General features: G+C 38.2%; 2 protein-coding genes across 2 annotated transcripts; both read left to right on the top strand.

The window, feature by feature from the left end:
- The first annotated feature begins 701 nt into the window (after window positions 1–701).
- On the top strand, window positions 702–8,721 carry LOC104418533 (beta-1,4-xylosyltransferase IRX14). The gene is made up of 3 exons (XM_010029904.3): window positions 702–1,759; window positions 2,155–2,715; window positions 8,075–8,721. The coding sequence occupies exons 1-3, from the start codon at window positions 1,044–1,046 to the stop codon at window positions 8,304–8,306; spliced, it is 1,509 nt and encodes a 502-aa protein (XP_010028206.1). The 5' UTR covers window positions 702–1,043; the 3' UTR covers window positions 8,307–8,721.
- Window positions 8,722–19,661: 10,940 nt separating this feature from the next.
- Window positions 19,662–22,525, top strand: LOC104418532 (cysteine proteinase COT44). Its single transcript, XM_010029903.3, is given in 5 exon segments — window positions 19,662–20,170; window positions 21,269–21,504; window positions 21,636–21,776; window positions 21,952–22,073; window positions 22,075–22,525. Coding segments are annotated over 5 exon segments (1,092 nt in total). The 5' UTR covers window positions 19,662–19,737; the 3' UTR covers window positions 22,235–22,525.
- Window positions 22,526–22,886: the final 361 nt, after the last annotated feature.

Below are 22,886 nucleotides of genomic sequence, written 5' to 3'. Positions count from 1 at the left end.
GCTAATTAGGTGTCATTAGGTGCATCAATCAACTTCTAATCCTTTGCTTAAATGATCGTTAAAGTCAAAATGTCCATTTAATAATTCCTCATTGACCCTGTCAAGAGTCCACAAACGTCCGTAAGTCCATCTTGGGCCCTTCTTACGTTACACCGACGTTTACTTTGTCCATGAATTTTCACCATTCGGCGATGCTGGGCGAACCCTTTCAAAGATATCACTCGAATTGAAGCTCAAGAACATCTCTAATTGCGGAAAGAAGCATGCGCATCGCTTCACAGAGAGGCATTCAATTTTGGGCAAGCTTTCTTTACTTCTTTCGGCAGGGGAAAAAAAGCTTGCGCAATTAGATTAGTGAGGGCAATAAATACGTTTTATATGCCATGTCAGATTATGGAAAGAAAAATTTAGTCCTAACATTCGAATCTCGACATGTATTAATTTTTTTCAACCGGGCTTTATAAATTTGAAACGGGGAAAATTAATTTACGGTACCTTCTAATCACAACATGGAAAGAAACTCAAGTGAAAAAACGAAAGAAATTTTGCCGAGGAACAGGCTTCTGGCCTGCCAATTACGAACTGCTGCTTGTCCTAAATCTGTACTGTAATACTGTAATACTCTCTCTCTCTGTCTCTCTCTCTCTCTCTCTTCCTTCTCTCTGTCTCTGTATTGTCTGAAAGCCGATTCGAAATAGAAAAAAGGGGAGAGAGAAAGAGAAGCGACCGATTCTTGAAACCAAAGGAAGCCCCTTTGGAATCCTTGACCCACCAACATCCTCAACCTTCGCCATCACCACCACCACCTCCACCACCACCACTCAACCACCACCCTTTCCCGCAACCCAACTCACGCCCTTTTTCATCCAGCCAGAGAGAGAGAAAGAGAAAGAGAGAGAGACGCACACGCAGGCATTCCAGTCTAGAGAGAGAGAGAGAGAGAGAGACCCAGCTGCAGTATACCCATCTACAGAGCCGAGAAGGGTCGGAGCGAGCGAGGGTCCTCGCCGGTAGTGAAGCTCTAGGCCTTGCAGCAGAGCTACATGAGCCGGCGGAACAACGGCTTCCGGTGGCCGTCGGCGCCGACCGACTCCTCGTCGGACGGGGCCATGAAGTCCCCGGCGGCCGTGTTCTGGCTGGTCCTCCACGGCCTCTGCTGCCTCATCAGCCTCGTCCTCGGCTTCCGCTTCTCCCGCCTCGTCTTCTTCCTCGTCTTCTCCACCTCCTGGACCGGGCCCCCCGCCACCACCCTCTTCACCGCGTCGCCGCTCCGGCAGGCGGCGGAGATCTCCGGGAATCTGGAGACTCGCTCCTCCCCGGTCGCCGCGGGCGGCGGGGCTGCGCCCGTCAATAAGACGGTGCCCCGGGTCGTGGTCGGGCGGCACGGGATCCGGATCCGGCCGTGGCCGCACCCCAACCCGGTCGAGGTCATGAAGGCGCACGAGATCATCGACCGGGTGCAGCGGGAGCAGCGTGCCCAGTTCGGAGTGAAGAGCCCGAGGACGGTCATCGCCGTCACGCCCACCTACGTCAGGACCTTCCAGACGCTCCACATCACCGGCGTGATGCACTCGCTCATGCTGGTGCCGTACGATTTGGTGTGGGTCGTGGTGGAGGCCGGCGGGGCCAGCAACGAGACCGCCTCCATCCTCGCCAAGTCCGGGCTGAGGACCATCCACGTCGGGTTCGACCAAGGGATGCCGAGCACCTGGGCGGATCGGCACAAGCTCGAGGCGAAAATGCGGCTGCACGCATTGAGGTAATCGAATTATGCGCGATCTCTCATTTTTGCTAAGGTCGATGTTCGTTTCTAGTTAGGCCGGTGAAAGAATTCTGAGAAAGTGGGAGCGAAAAAAAAGTGATCTTTTTGCCGTTTCTCTTGTTGAAGTTTGACTAGAAGGGACTTGCCAGACTGAGAATCGATCGTTATCTGAAACAAAACGCATTGTAAGAATGAAAAAAGCGGAGTTTTTTTTTTTTTTTTAATGCAAAACGGTTAAGGAAAGTGCAAGGCTGTGAATCTCAACGCGTTGCTTATCCTTTTGATGAACATTATCATGTTTTAAAGTGCCTTGGTTTTGGGAGCATTAAAGTAGAACTAGTACATATTTCTGGTGGCCTCTGAATCGAACTTGGTTAATGTCATTGGAGCAGAATTGTGCGAGAGGAGAAGCTGGATGGAATTGTGGTGTTTGCGGATGATAGCAATATGCACAGCATGGAGCTCTTCGATGAGATCCAGAATGTGAAATGGATCGGCGCCCTTTCGATAGGCATTCTGGCTCACTCGAGCACGACGACGGATGAATCTGAGTCATCGACGGTTCAGCGAGTGGCTGAAGATGAAAATTGGCCGGTGCCTGTGCAGGGTCCGGCCTGTAACTCATCTAATAAGCTGGTCGGCTGGCACACCTTCAATACGCAGCCTTATGAGGGGAAGGCTGCGATTTACATAGACGATCGAGCTACAGTGTTGCCACGGAAGTTGGAGTGGTCAGGATTCGTGCTGAACTCTAGGCTGGTTTGGAAGGATGCGGAGGATAAACCGGAGTGGGCGAACGATCTGGATTCGCTCGAGGGGGTTGATGATGTCGAGAGTCCCCTGTCCCTGGCGAAAGACCCTTCTGTTGTGGAGCCTCTTGGAAGCTGTGGCCGCCAAGTCATGCTCTGGTGGCTTCGTGTTGAAGCTCGTTCCGACAGCAGATTTCCTCCTGGGTTAGTTTTCCTTGAAACTTAGTACTTCAAAAATATGCACTGACGTTAGAGAAATCCTATAATTGTGCAGTTATATCATGCTTTGACTTCTTACTTGAAAATAGTAGAATATTTACAATTGTCTTCCAGTTGAGCCTTGAAGCAGTGCAGTATTGTGAATACTCTATAAGCTTGTTTCGGTTGTGTGCTGTACTTAAACCTCAAAATATTTGTCCGTCATCATTGTTTTTGGTGTTTGGATTCTTAACATGACATTATGTCGAGGAACATAATGTTTTTAACTCATCTACTAAGTAATTTGGATCATACAGTAGATGGGGACAAAGGTTGAAATGGTAGAGAAATTTTTGCAAAACATGTGATATGCTATCCTTCTTTTTGTTGATCTTAAAAGTAATCAAGTTTGGATTTCTGTACTGAGGCAAAAGATTTTGGTTCTGTCTATGGAGATATTTCTGTTAAAAAACTTACTTGGAGAACTTTGTACTAGTGATTTTGTCAGATGATGTAGCAGCAGACTGTTTATATAAATTTTTCTTGGGGATTTTTATAGTTCATTCTAGTAAGGCTAAGCAATGTTAGCCTCAGCATGGTTTAAACTATATAGCCTCGTAATTCTTCTGATTCTAGTGGCAGAGTTGTTATGTTTTTATCAACTAGGTAGATTTGAAGGGTTGCCATGTCAAAAGCTGGTTCTTGGTTGGGATTTGTAATGGGGAAAAGGGATAATACTCCAAAGGGTCAAATTTCATTTCATGTTCTTTGAAAATTGGAAGCCATTTACCTATGTGATATGAATATGTCAGAGTTCCTAGGAAAAGATTTACCCCCTTCTGAACTTGTACTATTATGGCCATTAACCCTTGTCAATTGTTTCCCTTAGCATGTGTTGAGCATGTGATTTTCAGGGGTAAGGTGCAAATCATCCTTAATTTTCTAAAATGCTCTTTTTTCCCTCAGTTATCATGAATAATGGATCAAATATAGAATAACTTGATTTTAACCTTATATTTTCAAGTCTAATATTTGAAATGCGAAATTAAATTTATCAGATTAATATAGAAAATTTAAAACTATTTACTTCAAATGAAAAAAGGGGAAAACTCTAAGAGATAATCTACTGGGAGACTTGAAATTGACACCATCAGGATATAATCGTTTGAAGAGTAGAATAAGGAAAATTCAAACATGTACGATTGTGTTCAATCACTTGGTCGTTAGTCACACTGCAGATCTAGTTGCAGCTCTCTCTCTCTCTCTCTCTCACGATCTCGACCTTGACCTCGAAGTTTCATCAATGTAGTTTTCAATCTACTATTGTATTGTCCTGATTTTAGTCTTAATTATTTACTTTAAATTAGACTCATATACAATTAGTGGTGATAATGAACCACTAGTGGCAATTTCAAGTTGCTACGGAATTTGCATCTTTTCCTAATTAACTCCTGCATGGTCAGTTTTCTTAATTTTTCATATATATGTTCATTTGATTTTTTATTGATTATATTGATAGATTAAACTAAACTTTAGGGTAATTGGCTGTGATTTCAAATTTCTGTATATAGTTCCCTTTAATTTGAGTAGAGGCCTAAAAAGGTTCTAAAGAAATTGCATTGTACTCCTTGAAAGTCATGTGCACGATGCATGCTAATGAATCAAGGGCCAATGGATGTAGAGAGATGTGTTGGCTGTTATCTGAGGAATTCTAAAGATAAGATAAACACAAATATGTTTTGTAAATGATGATTGGTTCAACTAGTGTTTCATTTATATATTGTACTTGTTTGTGGGTCGGGGGAAAATTGTGTTCATCAAGTTAACAATTCAGTTGCATGCTCACTCAGATGTAAAATATATTATACAGAGGTGGAATCTCTCTTTTTTTTTTTTGCAAGGAAAACATCTTTCTATTTCAATCTGCTAGCATTAGTCCTTGTAATATCCAGATAACATCCTATAGTAAAAGTTATTGTCAACACTAGTGACTGTGAGACTGCCTGCTGTGCACTAAGAGGACCTGTTAGGTAGTTTAATGTCTGCCACAATATCATGTTATATAGATCCAGTGGAATGTTAACAACAAACAGAGCAATTTATTTTAATACTCAAGGGCATTGGTGGAATTTTTAGTTCGTGCCTTGAAGTTTGCGGACTACCTTAAGTTTCTTTATACCAACATTGGAAGCTTGTAAGGCACATAAGATTGATATTTATGCTTTCTTTTCTTGATTAGTCTTTACAACCAGTGGCCTAGTGGAGAAACAATATAGGGAGAAAAAAAATTACTCATTTTTCCATTGAAATTATATAAGATTTAGCAGCGGGGAAGAACACATACAAAACTACTTGAAAGCATTTACAGAATGTTTAATTGCATAAAAGCCAGCAGATGAGATAGGAATAAGATAATTATTGCTTGCTTGAACTTGAAGAGAGATAGAATAAGTGGTTTTGTCTGGATGGTATTAATTGCTTTGAGCAATCAATCATGATTCTCCCTGAGAACATTTAAAGAAATTTTTGAGATATAGTTGGAACTTGGAGAACAAAAGCTAACTTCAGGTATCTCTTCATATAGATATTAGAAATGCATATATCTTTTGTTATAAGACTAGTTTAGGAGACAGAAGGGGATAAATGAGAGTGTTCATGACCTATGCCAACTTTACAAGCCATGGAACTAGGATTATCCTTATTATACTGAAGTCACTGAACTAGGTTTTGGCTCACTTTACTAAAAAGCCTATATCACTTTGTGCAGTTGATACTGCATAATTAGAATCTGTGCATGTAAAGTTGCAGAGGTAAAAGGAATTTTTTATAAATGGATGTTAAAATTAATAGGCCCATTAATCGACTTTCGAAATAATTTTTGAAGCAACTCTCTTCTTGCCAGTAATGAACTGTATGGGTTTGGAACTGTTGAAATAAAAAGCGAGGTTTTGATCAGGTGGGAGGCTTTATAATTCAAGTTCTTGTTGATATTTGCTGTGAGAGAGAGAGCCATTGATGTGTTCATGTGTGTTTCAGGGTTGGTAATTAAACCGATTGTGTCTTTCTCACATGTATCTCTTAGGATATACATTTCATGAAAACCCCAGGGCTCTGATTGTCAGATGGCATGTATACCTGTGTCAGATATGAAAGACCCAAAAAAAAGGTTGATACATGATATACGCCACAATTAGATAATAATATGACTGATCTCAATGGGACATTTTTATTCCTTGAGTAGTTGACATGCTTTCTGCATGTAAAAATTGAAGACAGACAGCAGAGTGTTTCATTAAACACTATAGCTCCATTTTTCCTTTAAGGGATATGAGATTTAAATGGGACTTCAAGTGACACTTGGGATAATTAGTTACGTAATGATTGTTGAAATTATGGAACACTTGAATCTAATTGACCAATTTTTGGGATCACACTTGATGACACAGATTCGAGTTGATATCCTCACCCTGATCCTAGGTCTGATCTGTAGTTAGAGATGATGATGTGGAATGTCTGGGAGAATCTTAGTTTAGTAGTAAAAGAAGCAGTTAATGACATGAATCTTAGTTTATCTTGCACTAAACCTGAAGCTGCATATACCGTATAACCAATTGCAGTTATACTTATTATCGGGTTTTGCAGCTTTGTGGTTGTATGCCAAGGATCCATGGAAGCAGTTGAGTAACGTGAGATGAAAAGGAGTTGTTGACAGTCACCAGACTTGAGAACCCTCTTAGGTTGAAAAGAAAAAGGCTAAAACTGATGAAAAAAGTATCCTGTCCAGTCTTCAGTGGAAAAATCTACAGGTAACATGAAAGGATCTGTAGTAGCCCTTTCCTCAGAAAACCTCTTCCCAGGACCAAAAACGATTTTGTCGCCTGAAAACTATAAATGATGCTCATTTGTACCATGAAACCCTTTGTTTGATGTGAGAACCCAAAGAGGAAAGACGATTTGTTGAGAGGAGAAAAGGAAATTGGGAATTTGCAGCTTACCGGTAAATTATGATTACAGCTATTTAGCCAAAAGAAAAACTATGCAAAGAAGTGCACTGACCAAGTCCCGAACCAGCTTAGAAGGGCAGAGAAGTGAGGAATGGTTTGGTAAGATAAAATGGGTAATAAGATGATTCTAAGGGCTTAGTTGGTAATTATCCTGTGTTTCTATTTTTCTGTTCTTTTGTTCTCTGGAACAGAAAAAGAACAAAATTCTGTTTGATAAGTCAGCCAATTATTATATTCCTAGAATAGAAAAGTGGCCAGGGAATAAATTTGAAACAGAAACCTACTTCTTTGTTCTTGGGAACAGAAATTGACAAACTATTACTGAACAGAATTGTTCTCAAGAACATAAAGGTTACCAAACGCACCCTAAACGATAAGGTTAGTCCTCTCCTGTGATTTTCAATCTAGTATGAAGCCATTCGTGAACTATTCTATCAGATGTGAGGGAAGTACTCTCGTATCAATATCAATAATTCATTATAGTTTGTTTGATCCTATCATGAGGTCATAACTAATGGTAGGGTTGGGTTGCTTGTTGAGCTCAGATGGTTTTCATGGCATCTTGCTTGACATTTACTTAGAAGTGAAAATTAGCGGTCAACTTTGCAGCAGGAAATAATGGGATTGCCTGAATTTACTTCTTGTTGGTGGTTATCTCTTGTTTCTCTGAGTTTTGAGTAAATGGGTGGCACTCTGCACAAGGCAATAGCGCAGTTTTCTCACCTGAATTCCACCTAGAATTCATGATCTGTGGTTTGCGTATTTGTCTAGAACTATATCATTTTTTGCGGAGATAGCTTACTTGCCTTATATTTGGCCTTTGTCTAATTGATGCTTTGCATAATATTAGTTGGAAAACAGATTGATCGCTAGTTGCCTGATGTGTCTGCAATGTCCCTTTCCCCTTCTGAAAATGCTGGCTTTCCAAGTAACTTAGCAGTAAAAGGCTCCCTCTGAAATTCATGGACTTGATCTGTTTGCGCTCTCAGAATTTCATTGAACTCAGCTGTTTCTGGTGATGATGTTAGAGTGGCTCAAAGTGTTTTGTTGGAACCACATCAGAAAGCTTAGACACATTGGAAAATAAAGATACTTTCTTGACGATACTCTTTCTTGAGGGCTCTGTTTGTATATCGACCATTAGGCTAGAACCCTCATTGTCTGATATAAGCATGGGCAACCCCCTATAAGTTATGCTACCACAGAGACTATCGTATCATGTAATTTCGTAATTTGGCAAGTAGTGTAATGCTAAAATGGCAAAGAGTTCCATTGTTCATACGCTTGTGTTGGTGCGCTACCAGACTATCTGTGCTTACAATATTGCTCCTGAAAAATATTAATTAGCTTTACTTTTGCAGATGGGTAATTGACCCTCCTTTGGAGATCACTGTCCCAGCAAAACGCACACCATGGCCCGATGCTCCTCCAGAGCTTCCATCCACTGAAAAAGTGATGAACATCCAAGATAACCAAGTGGTGAAGCGTCCAACAAAAACTCGATCATCCAGATCGAAGCGAAGTTCTCGGAGTAAGAGGAAGCGTGAGGCAAGAATAGCAGAGACAGATATCCGAGGAAAGCATACCGATTAAAATTGAACCATGCTATGAAGGAGGAGTTCAATATATAAAACATCAACAAATCCGATCATCGCATGTAAAAAGTTTGATTATTCCTGGGTGCACACAGAGAAGCATCCCGTGAGCCGAGTCCATAAAGGGTGCATATTTTTTCATTATTTTTGTTTTCTTTTCTCTTTTGGGTGAATCGATATTTGGTTTTAGGTGTAATCTGCTGTATTGCCCACCGCCTGGGAAATACTTCGCCTGACCTGAAGCATCAAATGCAATATACATGGGCTCTAGAGATAGAAGTATACAGTCGTTTTACTCCGTCAAATTTCATAGAAACGATAGTTTTGTAATAAGTTTTCTGCAAGATTGTTCTTTCTGATGTCCGAAAGGCTACATGAGACTTCAAGAATGCCGAAACATGTTTCATCCTCAATTGGAAATTTTACTGTTCAAGCTTTAAGTTGAGCTGGAGCTAAACTTACCTTGAGCTCCAGAAACATTCGGTACAGGTTAAAGTTTGGTATTGACAATGCATGAAGAACTTGAAGAGCTTTGAAGCTATTGCAGAAGCATATGGAACCAAACGTTAGAAAATAAATGATGATAACCCAAATTTCATGATAACCCAAATTCCATGATAACCCAAAAGGCTCGGATAGGTCACTTTCGGAATCTCTCTCTCCCTCCCTCGGTGGGTCTGTCCCTGCATGTGCGTGAAGTACAGAAAGACAAACGAAAGGCGAAAGCGCGACAGAGATGGAAAGTGGATAAAGAACGATAGAATTAGACAGTTGATGAGTGACGAAGAGAAGTGCAATGTGGCTCTGCAGATTGGAGGAGAAATCTTATCACCTTCAAAGACTTAAAAAAATTCAAGTGGCTTATACTCCAGCACCGATGAACTGGAGCAAGTCTTGTCCGGATGCTCAAGAATCCCTGCCCCTTCCTCTTTCTCCCTCTCTTATTCTTCCCAAAATGTCACGACTCCAAATCGATCGAAACTGACGGTTTCTGCGCAAAACGACAGCCCGAAAGAGAGGCACTTTTATTGGGCTGTCGCTTTTTCTCCAGTTGTGTGGCCGTTCTTGTGGATGCAGAGATAATGGCTGTGCCGCCTTTGCAGGTTGCTCGGATTGCTTCCGTGGGACATGATATGACCACTGACCAGGTCGTGACCGTTGGACCGTTAGTTGCCATCTAACTTTCTCGTTCTCGGCCACATATGTAAAATAAGGAGAAGAAAAGAAAGAAGAAAATCAAGAAGGAAGCGTGATGTCCACTCCTTTGTTTTCATTCAAACCCATGAGCTGTTCAAAGTAATAATTGTATGGAATTCTAATCATCAAATAAGAATTTTTTTTCTCGGACCGGTGCCCATAAATCGTGACTTCTACGTTTCAATAATTGCCAAAGAAACAACCCTTCCAAACATATTAAGAATTGATCCATAAAGTGCCAACCGTGTATGTAGAACATATCTCTGTGTCAATGCCATGACCCGCTAAATTAACTGACCAATCACTTAATCGGCTAATCTAGCATCCATCCATGTGTTTGTACCTAGAATTTGCTCAAATTGGAATGTAAAAAATATATTTTAGTTCCATATAACGTACTTGCGTACTCATACTCTACCGCGATTAACGGTGCATGTGAACTAGACTTACGTGTTAAGTGCATCCAAGGTAAGGGGAGAGAGGCTTGTTAGATGGAGGAAGGTCAGTTTCTTGCGATGCCCCTCGATCCGAGGAAGATAAGTGATTGGGTAGGCCCGCCGACCGCCTAAGGTGGGCTAATATCTCTGTATTCCTGTTCTGACCAACTCACCCAATAAAAATAATAATAACAAAAGTAGCAAAACAGGGAAAAAAAAAAAAGAAAAAAAATTCTCATCACAATCAAACAATTTCCGAAAATGCTCGCTGTCTCATTAGTCATTTCTAGCCGCCGTAATAATTAAATCTTCCCAACGATGTTCAATAAAATATAGAATTAATAAAAAGTGTGCTAGCAAGTGCTTCCAAATATTTATTCAATATTTTAAATATAGGCAAAAGGGTAAATCTCCCAGAACAATAATAAACAATTGTTTGAAATTTTAATTGTGCATTTCACGATAAAAATTAGCGCAACTAGACCTAAATTCTATTTTATTTTATTAATTTTACTAGATCTAAATTCTGGGAATTCTCACAAAATTTACTTGTTTCTAGGGACTCCTTTAATATTAATTTGGTTTATTCATAGAAGACTGTAAGTGCCCAAAATGCGTCTACATACAATAATGTATGGAGGAGCTTGCACGATCCGAATCAGAGAGTATGGGCAACCAATAAATAGATTTTTTAATGATTTTATTTATTAATTAGTGATTTTAATGATTTTGTCCATTTTGAGGAAAAGCTCATTATCTTACTCTGCTACGGCCTAGAAATTAGAACTGTAATAATGCGAGAGACACATTATGGGCCACAGAAAAAATCTAAGAAAAAAATGAATAATGTATTTTTTGGGATTATATATAAATTAAAGGCTGATTTTTTATTTCTTTTTTGGCAGAAGATCCACACCGCCATCCACTGCCGAAATTACAGAATCCTAGAAAAGTGAGACAAGTTTAATATGCGTATTTGAATACGTTATCAGAAGAAATGAAAAAATATATAAAATATATATATATATATTTAGGTAGCTAACTATTCTTTGATCATTAGTTGTTGTCCATCTAATTTTCTCTAGCTAGAAAATTCACCATCTTTCGTAGCAGACTCATCATTTGGAAAATGGTACAGCTTCCGGGTGATAAATTGGACCATATGGACCATAACCTAGTATCAATAGGAAAGGGTGTTTTACTTGTCAAATTATGTTCATCTTCCTCAATAGCATAAACATACGACTTTTTGCTCCACAATTCAACCATTGCCATATGTATACCACCATACTATAGGTTGCTAGATCAATACGTCACAATCGACAAGATAATAGGAAACCTAACCTTACGACCCATCACATCAAAGAGGTAAAAGTCTACAAATTTCGATCAAACAAGATAACCTTTGGTAGTTCATACTAACTCCTTACAAAACAATTATCATATTATCTTATTTGCATCTTGATGCCAAGGAGGTAAATCTTATATACAAATATTCCACAGAGGCAATTTCTAAGTTGAATTTATTCATTAAATAATAGTTCCACAACATGAGGGTATGGGTGCCCCTACTTCCTATGATGAGGAAGCAATCTTTGCATTGGGTCATCACCCAATAAAGTAATTTTATTTTATAGGAATATTAGTACCTCCAACTTTCATTAATTTGGTAATTCTCCGAGGAAGTACTATTAGCTTCTAAATTTGGCTTCAAAGACAAATTGGATACGATGTTACGCCTTTAAGCATCATTTCTAGATATTTGAGAGACAATAAATGAAATCAGTCCGATTTTGACTTTTGTTGAGGGCTACATTTTCTTTATCTTGGTCTCCAACCAAATTTCTAATTAACGAATTACAAGTATCAATATTACTCTCAAGTAAATATTTTATTAATATTGAATGTGGGATATTTTTTACTTTCAAAAAATAATCAGCGAATTGATTGCGACAAAAATTCTTCATGTGGAGGTACACCGTGAGAAAAATTATGGCAAAAATTTAATAAAACACCGAAAAATTGTTTTTTGCAATAACAAAAAGTGCAAAACAAAACGAAACAAAAAAGAGGGGCAACGTGGTCACTGCTCCAATACATGAAAAGCAAGAACCCTAGCTTGTGGTCACCGCTTTAATACATGAAAAGCAAGAACCCTAGCTTTAGTGTGGTGTGACCTTTCCCCACCTACTCGGGCGATGATCACGAGGTCTATCCGACCCTTGCTCGTGGCGGAAGAGCGGCAATGGTCGCTCTCTATAGAGTCTACATCGTCGGCTCCCATGTCATCAATGTTGATAAAAACGAGGAAATGACCCAATTGTATAAATTAAAATAAGTCCGAATGAAAATATTCAGATATTTAATGAATTTGCTTAAATAAATCCGAATCAAATATTCAGATATTCAATGAATTTGCTTAAATCATATTATTTTTTGGAAATTCGGCCGTCCAAAGAGGGGAAAAGTCGTTCGTCTGAGGTGACGTTGGAAGCTTCCATTTTGTAGTCGAGTAAAACCAAACATTCGAGTGTAATAATGCACAGGGAACGAGGAAAGCCCATGCCCGCCCGCGGCAACGAACATGGTCGGCTCATCCCCATTGGCCCTCCCAAAGTCATTTGCTCCTTTGCCGCAGGCGCTGTCAGTCGCAGTCTCATTTATGTTGCAGAAGAAATAAAGAAAGGCGAAATTCGCAGACTTAAAAAAATATATATTTATGAGAAATATTGGAAAAGTACCTTCGAGATGAAGCTGTTTGGTAATATAATAGTTTGGAAATATCTATATATTTTTGCTTGGCGTGGTAATCAATTTTTTGAATTTTGGAAATGTCTTGATCTTTGTTCTTCTTACTTTCATTCTTTTTTACTAGACACCTATGAGGTCCATTTGGACTTATCGATGAGACCCGTTTATAGTTCTTCCTCAGGCTAAACCATTTTGTGGGTACTTTTACTGTTGAGCTTTTCCTTAGTGGCTAATTAACCAATAGTTAGTGCTTCATGGTTAAGCTTTTCTTTAGGAACAAACGTGCAATCATAAACTTATCACACAGGAACCAATTGATTCCTAAACCCGAGGGAACATACAATCAAGTCTCTTGATTATATATGTCCGATTTACTTGATATGGCAATTTAGTCATCGGTGATTGTTTTAAGCATAAGGGTGACAAAATTGATGTGGACAAAACTTAACGAAACAGGGTTGTATTTCTTCTTATTCTTTTTCTTTCTTTTTTTCTTCTTCTTTACAATAACCGACTCAATGCTCCTCTTGAATCTTGACCTAAATCGGCATTGACTCAAAGCAAAGTCGCCTTCATTTGAAATATACAAAATTGGTGCAAAATAAAAGCGCGATCCTTAACCAAGGCAAAGTGTGTAATATTTGAAAAAGAATCCACTAGAACATATACAAACCAAGAAACCAAGAAATTTTGACTTGAAAAGAAAATCTCAAAAAGCAAAAAAAAAATTAGGAAAATTATCAAGAAAGTCCTAAACCTACCGCGCTTGTGCCAATTCAATTTTATACTTTTCAATTTATCCAAATTTAGTCTTAACCATTTTAACCATTTACCAATGTAATCAAATCGACCAATTTTCAGCCAGAAATTATTAATATTATTGATTGTCCTACGTGGTATAACCGATGTTGACATGAATAATCTTTGCAAAGTTTTGAAAATTTTCTAATTTTTTTTTCCTTTTCCTTTTGTGGCCATTGAGCATTGGCGATGGTTGGCAAGAGCCAAGGAGAGTGATGCCCAATGAAGGCAAGTACCAAGAGGGCCCCTTCACCAGATCTGACCAGGTCAATCCTCATCCTCCTTAAGCCTCAATTGGGCAAGGGCAAGGGCCACCCTTGCCAAATCAAGCGAACTCCCCATCCATTGGTGAAAAGACAAGGGAAAAACAAAGAAAGAATAAAAAAGTTAAAAATTTATCAAAAAATCGTAAAATGTCAGCATTCATTATGCCACGCCTGTCGTCCATGTTAAGGATTTTCAACTCAAATTAGCTAGATGGACTACACTGTTAAATCGTTAAAAGGTTTAGTTTTTTATTATACAAATTAAAAAGTTTAGGACAAAATTGGCACAAATACTTCTCCAAACGAAATTTGATAGGGAGAGATTAAAGAAGGAAGAGAAGGTGATGGGCAAGCTTCATTTATATGCGCGTAAAATGAATGATTTTTAGAACGCTTTCCTAAAATAATCTCTTGTATCATTTGAAGCAATTAGCCAATGAAAAATGTTTTTATTATCAAAAATAAAATTATGTTTGAAGATTTTCCTTGGAAATAAAAATATTTTTTGTTAATTTATTTTTATAAGCAATACAAGCTATCGTTTTTAAGAAAATATTTTTCAACTCATTCATTTCTTAACAAACAAACAGAGCTAAAATCATCCAGGTCTTCTTCATCAAACCATGTCTGCAAATGAGTGATATGAGCATTATGGTTAAAATGAGCTTTGGGGAATATAATGATGAATATTATGGGGTTATTTCGGTTCCATAATTATTAAGCGTTGAGCTCGAATATGAACTAAATTTGGGCTAAAAATTAAGTTTGCATATTTGGAGAAAATTGTCTAATTAATTATAAATAAATTAGATAGACGTTAATTCAATAATTTTTAATTTTGTCAATTTAATCATAAACCTTTATTTGAAATTATAACAAAGTCTTTTGAAACAATTTTTGGGGAAATTTACTGACATGACAATGTGTCGTGTGAGATAATCGATGGTGAGTAGACCGCCACATTAGCGATTTTTTTAATGAATATTGACTGAAATGACTAAATTAAACTTTTGCACAAAGATTTTGGACTAAATTGGCAAAATTAAAAAATTTAAGACTGAATTAGCATTTGCGTAATATATTTAAAATTGATTGAGTAACTTTTCCACAAATTTGGGTGGAGATGAATTCTATTAGCGAAAGTGTGCTCCCTTAACTCGGTTTAATTTTTTTTTTTTTTGGTCGGTTAACTCGGTTTAATTCACCCCTAAGTAAAGTGTGCTTTTTCAGATAAATGATTCCATCTATAAAGTTATCATTAAAAAAAAAAATCGTTAGTAAATGTACCCGGTCTAAGACTTTGTTATGCACCGACACATTGATCCAAAAGTCATAAAGTTAGGTTAAAGTGGGAATACAAATATATACTCATTAAAAATCTATCTGAAAGTTTCATTTTTAGCAAAACTTTCTCTGAGGCAGAGCCGTGGCAAAGTTGGGGTCGCAAGTCAATAAAGAATGGTAAAAGTTAGTGCAAGCAATGTCTCGTGGGCTTGCCGTCTTGGATTTGTTTCTTTAGAGTATGTTTGGTGTGATATTTACTCTTCTTCTTCTTCTTCTTCTTTTTCCATTTTTTTAATCAACATTTGAAATTGAACTTTATTGGTATCTAACGCTTAAGGTCTTTCAGCATAGACAATACCTTTGGTAACTATTTTCTAATTTTCTAAAAAATTATAATTTTCTTTTGATTTCATAATTTCGGAAGGAAAATACAATCGTGTGAGTAATTTTTAAATTGAAACAAGAGGATTTGGTTTATTGATAGATAAATTTGAAATCAAATTATGAGTTTTTGGTTCCGTTCGTTGCAATTTGGGTTCTACGAACCTTGATGAGGTCAAATTTATAGTCTCAATCAATTAACGTCTCCAAATTCTCAAAATAATACGACTAGTTAAATATACACTAACAGTATAATTTCGTCAGAAAAATATTAGGAATATAAATTATGCTCCACTTGATTCAAAAAAATTATCGTCATGCGAGAAAAAACGCCAGCTCCCACAACTAAACATTCTCCATGGAAAATCCTCGAGTCTTTGGCACGAAAGGTTTCAAAAACGAGGATGCCTTACACTTTGTGAATGTGTTGTATATTTGCTCCAAAAAAACAAAAAAGTGTTGTATATGCTTTAGCGACTTGAAGATTGATAGAGATTTTTTTTTCTGATATCACGAAATTCTAGAAATATCTTTTCCATTTATTTATGTGAATGGTGTTTCCAACACGTTTCCAACACAATCCGCCACTCCGACCCTATCCTTACGAAAGTAACCCTCAACTCGGGATTCGTGAGGAATCGTGAAGTTGATGCATTCTCGGTTGACCAGTGAGATTTTTTAAAAGGATAGGGTGAAGACTTTTAGACTCGACCATACTTTCATGAGATTCATTTTTTAGTTTAATTTAGGACGGAAAATATAACCGTTTACTCAAGCTAATGCTATTCCTTATCGTAAGTGAAAATTACACCTTCTAGAGGGTTGGTTGCCTAATTTATTGGCTATTCTTTGATTTCATCCTCTTGGACAAGTTCCTAAAAAACGCGCAACTTATGTTTTATGCAAAAAAAAAATTAGCCCACTTTTCAAATGAAAAAAGTACCAACTTTTGCTCAAATGATAAACGTGGGAAAATTATTTAATCAATACTAGATTTATTGTACGGATATAGTCCTAAAATTTTGCTCTAATGATAAACATGGGAAAGTTATTTAATCAATACTAGATTTATTGTACAGATACAGTTCTAAAATTTTCAGTATTGTTAATTTAATACTAAATCTTTGCATGGAATTACAATTAGTCTTTCTGTTCAATTTCCATAGGAAACTACTAAGACGATGATGTATCACATAGATAGTCGATGATGACTGGATCTCCACGTCAACAATTTCTAACAAAAGTAATTGAAAGGATCGCATTGGAATTCCATACAAATATTAATTGGCAAAATTAAAAAAAAAAATCATGATTGAATTGATTTCTATATAATAAATTTAGAATTAATTGAGTAATTGGCACTAATGTACATGATGGACATGCCGAATGAGTTGAAGGGACACATTTTCCTACAACGAAAACCACGGATTTTGCCTAGGGTTTAGCTCTTTCTTTTCGGATAAGAGAGAGAAAAGGAGTTTATCCTCAAATTGAATTCAATAATTGGATGTCTAGGATTTCAAAATATCTATCTGGAGCGATTTCGTGGAGCTCAAGAAAAGTAGTACGTTTCTCACTAGAAAGTAAGCGGTTGATCACTTAAAATAAATAAAATAAGAAAATTAATCAGATATCAAATTTAAATGATTCGGACGATATGTTTTCTTCATTGAAAGAACAATATGCTACAGATTAAGCAATATTAAAGAAATTACAACCATTCAAATCAATAAAGTACTTTGGTATTTCCTCAATCTTGTGTATACCAAACAACTTATATTGTATTTAGTCTCAAAATTTCTTGCAAAATAATTCATTAATCTCATAAAAAAATCCACAAATCTTAATGCAAGATTTATCGTTGTTGAAACCCTCTTGAAATTCCTTTGGAATATCCACGATGGACTCTACACATTTACGCCACAACAAGCATTGGGGCGCTCATTGAGACCGTGTTTGAAGACCAAACAAAGAATCTGATCTTTTGAAGGAAAACTATTTTCAAAAAATTATTTTTCAACTTTTCAGAATTTAAATGATGGAAAACTAAAAGCAACAAGTTTAGATTGGGGGGAAAATATCATCCTTTCTGTTAAAAAGAAAATTGATTTTCTTCAATCACTAAATAAATGATTACTAACCATTCTCCTTAAAAATAATTTCCATGGCATTTTCCTTTATTATAAAGTTTTCAGTGAAATAAACATACCCATAGACAATATTGATCTTCATATACTAACCAAGAAATCTTTTTCCTCTTAACTCCAACATGAAGATGAACTTCAAATTTTTGCATCCTAATTTGATTCCACTTACGAAAGTCAAGTCCAATTTGGACTATCCGCATTATTTATTGGAATATCCAAGTTCTCTAACCATAGGAAAAATTATCTAAAAAGTCATAAATCTATTACACTTCTGTTATTTCAATTATAAACCTTTTTAGGTTTTGCTAATTGACTCAATTTAGTCAATTTTGGTCAGAAATTGGTGATATTTGACAGTCTAGTCTCAATTTTGGCCATAAATCATTGATGTTGACAAATTTTAATATTTAAAAAATAATTCCTTGATTTTTATTTATTTTTCTTATTATTATTATTTTTATTTTTTGGTTCAAAGTGCCAGTGGGGCCACTTACATCTGGGAGAGGGTCGTGACCCTTGCCCAACACTGGCCCTTGCTTAGTGGTCAACAGAGGTCGATGGCCCTCAGCTAGTGGTCGGCGGCCCTACCAGCGTGTGAACCAAAAAAGGGAAAAAGAAAAAAAAGAAAAAAAATTAAAAATACTGATAAAAATTGTAAAAATATTAAAGTATTAATGAAAATTGTCCACATAGGATGATCGTCGTCCATACCAACAATGTCCGAGTAAAAATGATCGGATCGACTTAATTGACAAATTATGAAAAAAGTTTGGGATTTTAATTGGGAAAATTGAAAGATTTATGATGTAATAGATTTAGATTTTTTGGACAATTTTCTCTTGAACTAGATAAAGGGGATGTTGGAAAATTTCATAAAGTATAACTTTTTTTCAATGGTGGACTGTTTCTTGTGCAATCAATTTCTATAACGTTCTCAACACCTACAGTCAAATTAATTGATCATTGTCATTAGGAACAATGTCCAAGTTGCACGACATGTCAAAATAGACTTCTCAAGCTAACGTGTTTACCCACAAAAATACTCTCTCTCTCTCTCTCTCTCTCGATGCAACACCATCACCATTGTCATGTGCAATTGGCACCGCACAAGCATCACCGGCAAGTTTATTCATTAGATCAGTAATGCTATATCCGTAAATCCATAGCGTTAGCAACTCCTTATTAATGGGTATGATTGATTGGACAAATTACTATAGTCAAAAGACTTAATTGCTTGGGAGACTAGAATAAAATTAGGATTAATATAACGGAAAACTCTAAATTAGTGCATTTATGACAAATTTATCATAGACAAGTTATTGCGTTGGTAAAAGTCCTAAACTAGACACTTGTCAAAAATTATAAATTAGTATATATATGACAAATTTACCTTAAACTATTAATTTATTATCATGTCTCATCTAGCTTAGCAATTTTACGATAATTATATATATTTTATCATAAATGTGCTAACTTTGGAGTTTTTGGTGACCTGAAAATTGATTTGGAGTAAATTTGTTATACCTAAGTATAGATTTTTTTGTATATTAACCCATACAATTAACCCTTCCAAGCCTAACTATGTACTAACGAAATATCTAAAAAAACTAAAAACGCCTGTCCCATCGAATTCTTAAAATCAAATTTCCTACCACAGAAGAAACAAACGCTCTTTGCGGTGTTTGCGAAAGCTCCTAATCCTGCCGAGATTCGCGTCTAGTTGCATCGGCACCAACGATGGGAGAAAACGGAAGATTCAAATCCGAGAAAAAGAGAGTACAAAGACCAAGCAACTTCTCGTTAATTACCGCCGGTCAAAGCAACCGGATTGGCCTCGCATTTCTCTAGTGACCAAGCACGACCCACGAACCCCTCCGTCTTCCCCGCTCGCGGCACGTACCGGCGCACCCGGTCACCGGTCATCCCCCCAACTTGCCCGAAAAACAAAATTAAAAAAATAATAAAAAATAATCTTTTCATTTTTTTCATTACTTTTTTTCTTTTTCTCTCTGAATTATTGATATTAACCCAAATATTAAATAAATCCCGTGAAATTGCCTTTATAAACTCCCCTCCACCCCACCTTCTTCGCACACTCTCCTTCCTCCTCCTTGTTCTTCCTTCTTCTTCCTCCAATCTTCCTCCTTCATAGTCGTCGTCCATCCATGGCGATCCCGGCCACCGCCGCCGCGGCCCTCCTCCTCTTCTGCGCCGTCGCCGCCGTCGCTGCGGCCGCGAGGACCGACGAGGAGGTCATGGGCATGTACGAGCTCTGGCTCGCCAAGCACGGCAAGGCCTACAACGGCCTCGGCGAGCGGGAGCGGCGGTTCGAGATCTTCCGCGACAACCTCCGGTTCGTCGACGAGCACAACGCCCTCAACCGGTCGTACACCCTCGGGATGAACCGGTTCGCCGACCTCACCAACGAGGAGTACCGCGCCGTCTACCTCGGCACCCGGAGCGACCCCATGCGCCGGGTGGCGAAGGCGGCGCGCGCGAGCGGCCGCTACGCCCCCCGCCCCGACGACATGCTGCCGGCCGCCGTCGACTGGAGGACCCGCGGCGCCGTTAACAAGGTCAAGGACCAGGGAGCTTGCGGTAATTTCACGTCTTGACCTCTCTTTTGCCTTTTCCCCCTTACTTTTTCACCTTGCCTGCGCGGATCATGTTCGTTTCTTGGAGATGAAGTTTACCGTTTTTAGTCTTTAACCTCTGTTTATTAATTTTAATTATAATTTATTATCTTGTCACTGAGCATGTGAAATACCACCAATTTATGAATCGATTTAGGCATGAATTGAATATTGGAGGAGTGGGTTTTTTTTTTTTTTGGTCGAAGAGAAGTGGGTTGATTGTATATATATTTGTATGGATCGATACGAATCCTATCAATTTGAATATCGAACACGATATATTGGCTTTTCGAAAATTGAAATCCTGCCCTTATCTAGAGATTTTGAACCTGATTTGGTTAGTAATCTTGTTTGTTTTGCGCTGCGACAAGAAAAAAGTTTTTTTTTTTTTTTTTTTTCTTAAGGGTACATCTGCCCTTGGCAGATGCTGTTGATCTACGGAGGGGCTAGGATGTTCTGGTGATTTGATGAATTTATTACTGTGTGGAAGATGCATATTTGGTAGGTTTGGGTGGATAGCATGTGACGTTGATTGATTGAAGGGTGGTTGTGACCGTTTGCCTGTGAAAAGAATGGTAGTTTTGGTTTGGTTTGGACTTGTTGGCTGAGACATAAGAGAGTTGAATTTAGTGCCCACCTTTTCTTATTGGGGAAGATATCCTCTCACCTCACCCAACCATAAAATTTATTTCATATATATTATAAAAATATTATAATATAAGTAGATATTTAATGTTAAGTCTAACATCACATGTTAGCCAAAAAGAAAAAAAAGGGGGAAAGAGAAAAGTCTTAACATCACATGGATAGACTAAAACCAGTGAAGTATACAGGTGTCCTCCTACATCACTTGGGGTTTACTCAATCAAATTAGGCTTATGTGATCATCATCAGTTGAGGGTTTGACAAATGAATTCAGATGCATGAACAACGTTTTGGCATTAAATCAACACGTTTCTGCTACAGATTACCCGTTTGCTGTATTGATCTGCCTCTGCAGTAATCACAAATTTAGCTCATCAAGCTGAAAACCTGATTTGTTTTCCTCCCTCATCTTTAACAGGAAGCTGCTGGGCCTTCTCTACCATCGCCGCTGTGGAAGGAATCAACCAGATCGTCACTGGCGAGTTCATATCCCTCTCCGAGCAAGAGCTCGTGGATTGTGACCGGTCCTATGATGCCGGTTGCAATGGTGGGCTCATGGACTATGCCTTCCAGTTCATCATTGACAATGGTGGCATCGACACTGATGAGGACTACTCTTACACGGGAGTCGATGGAACCTGTGATGCGTCTAAGGTCAGTACTTCCGAGTCCTTCGCAATTCACATCAGTTGTTGAAGTCGACATCATTCTAGTTTGGGAACTGAGTTTTGGAGGGGATTGAATTTTCTATATTCTGATTGCTGGCTTTCGAATAAAAATTGCAGGTTAACTCAAAGGTGGTGAGCATTGATGGGTACGAGGATGTCCCGGCCTTTGACGAGAGAGCCTTGAAGAAGGCTGTGGCTCATCAACCCGTGAGTGTTGCCATTGAAGCTGGAGGCAGAGATTTCCAACTTTATGAATCCGTGAGTGACTTTTAAGACTTTGTTATCTTTTTCAATCAGTGGCTGTGATGAAACGTAGTTTCTATCAGAACCAGATTCCATGATGGATATGAAATTGGAACTGCAATACATAGAATTTTTGAGGCACAGTATAATGCCTTGTTATAATTAAACCTAAACCCTGCCAAATCTGCAGGGCGTGTTCACTGGCGAATGTGGAACTGCACTGGACCATGGTGTGATCGCGGTTGGATACGGGAGGCAACATGGTGCTGACTACTGGCTTGTAAGGAACTCGTGGGGCTCCTTGTGGGGCGAGAGGATACATTAAGATGGAGAGGAATTTGGCCAACAACTACTTTGGCAAGTGCGGTATCGCAATGGAGGCTTCTTACCCTGTCAAGACCACCCAGAACCCTGCTAGTAAATATTCTTCAATGGGAAGCAGCGGTGGCATCGAGCTTGTCAGCAGTTCTTGAAGCCCAGAATAGAGGAAAACTTACAGAAAGGTGCAAGATCGATTGTCTTTGAGTTCGGGGATCACTCTGGGTTCACATAATTGCGTCATATTCCTTCCCGGGGATCGGTTTATGGAAGGGGGAAAGGAATATGGATGCACATCGGGCGGTTTTCTTATGATTCTACTGTAAATATCTTTCATTTCGTCAACATTTGAATTCCGAAGAATTGCACCATAAGAAGTAATAGTTATTGTAACTCGAACTGCCTAGTTCAAGTCTTCAATTGAAACTCCTCTCTTTCACATATTATTTTCTGTTATTACTCGCTCAACTTTGTTCACTCCCTTTGTCTCTCGGCATGAATTCACCTCTTCTGATCCTACGGGCACGCTGATCCAAAGACAGGAATGATGTTGGTAATTACAGGTTCCTAATGAGTTTTCTCTGATTCATCAAACACCCGACCTCGTTGGTTTGGTGAATAGCAGTCTAAGTCAAATGCTACCATGATGAGTCAATCGAACTAGTGATTGCCTAAAAATACCCTTTTTACCTATTGACTCACTATTTCGTTCAATTAAGGGGCAACTTTATTATGATAATATCATCTTTATGACTTTGAGTTCTTTACCATGCACATTTCTTTAGTGATGACATCCACTAACATATG

The sequence above is a fragment of the Eucalyptus grandis genome, chromosome 9, assembly GCF_016545825.1.
Source record: "Eucalyptus grandis isolate ANBG69807.140 chromosome 9, ASM1654582v1, whole genome shotgun sequence".
Taxonomy (NCBI): domain Eukaryota; kingdom Viridiplantae; phylum Streptophyta; class Magnoliopsida; order Myrtales; family Myrtaceae; genus Eucalyptus; species Eucalyptus grandis.
The sequence above is the reverse complement of the archived record's forward strand: the minus strand, read 5'-3'. Positions and strand labels throughout refer to the sequence as shown.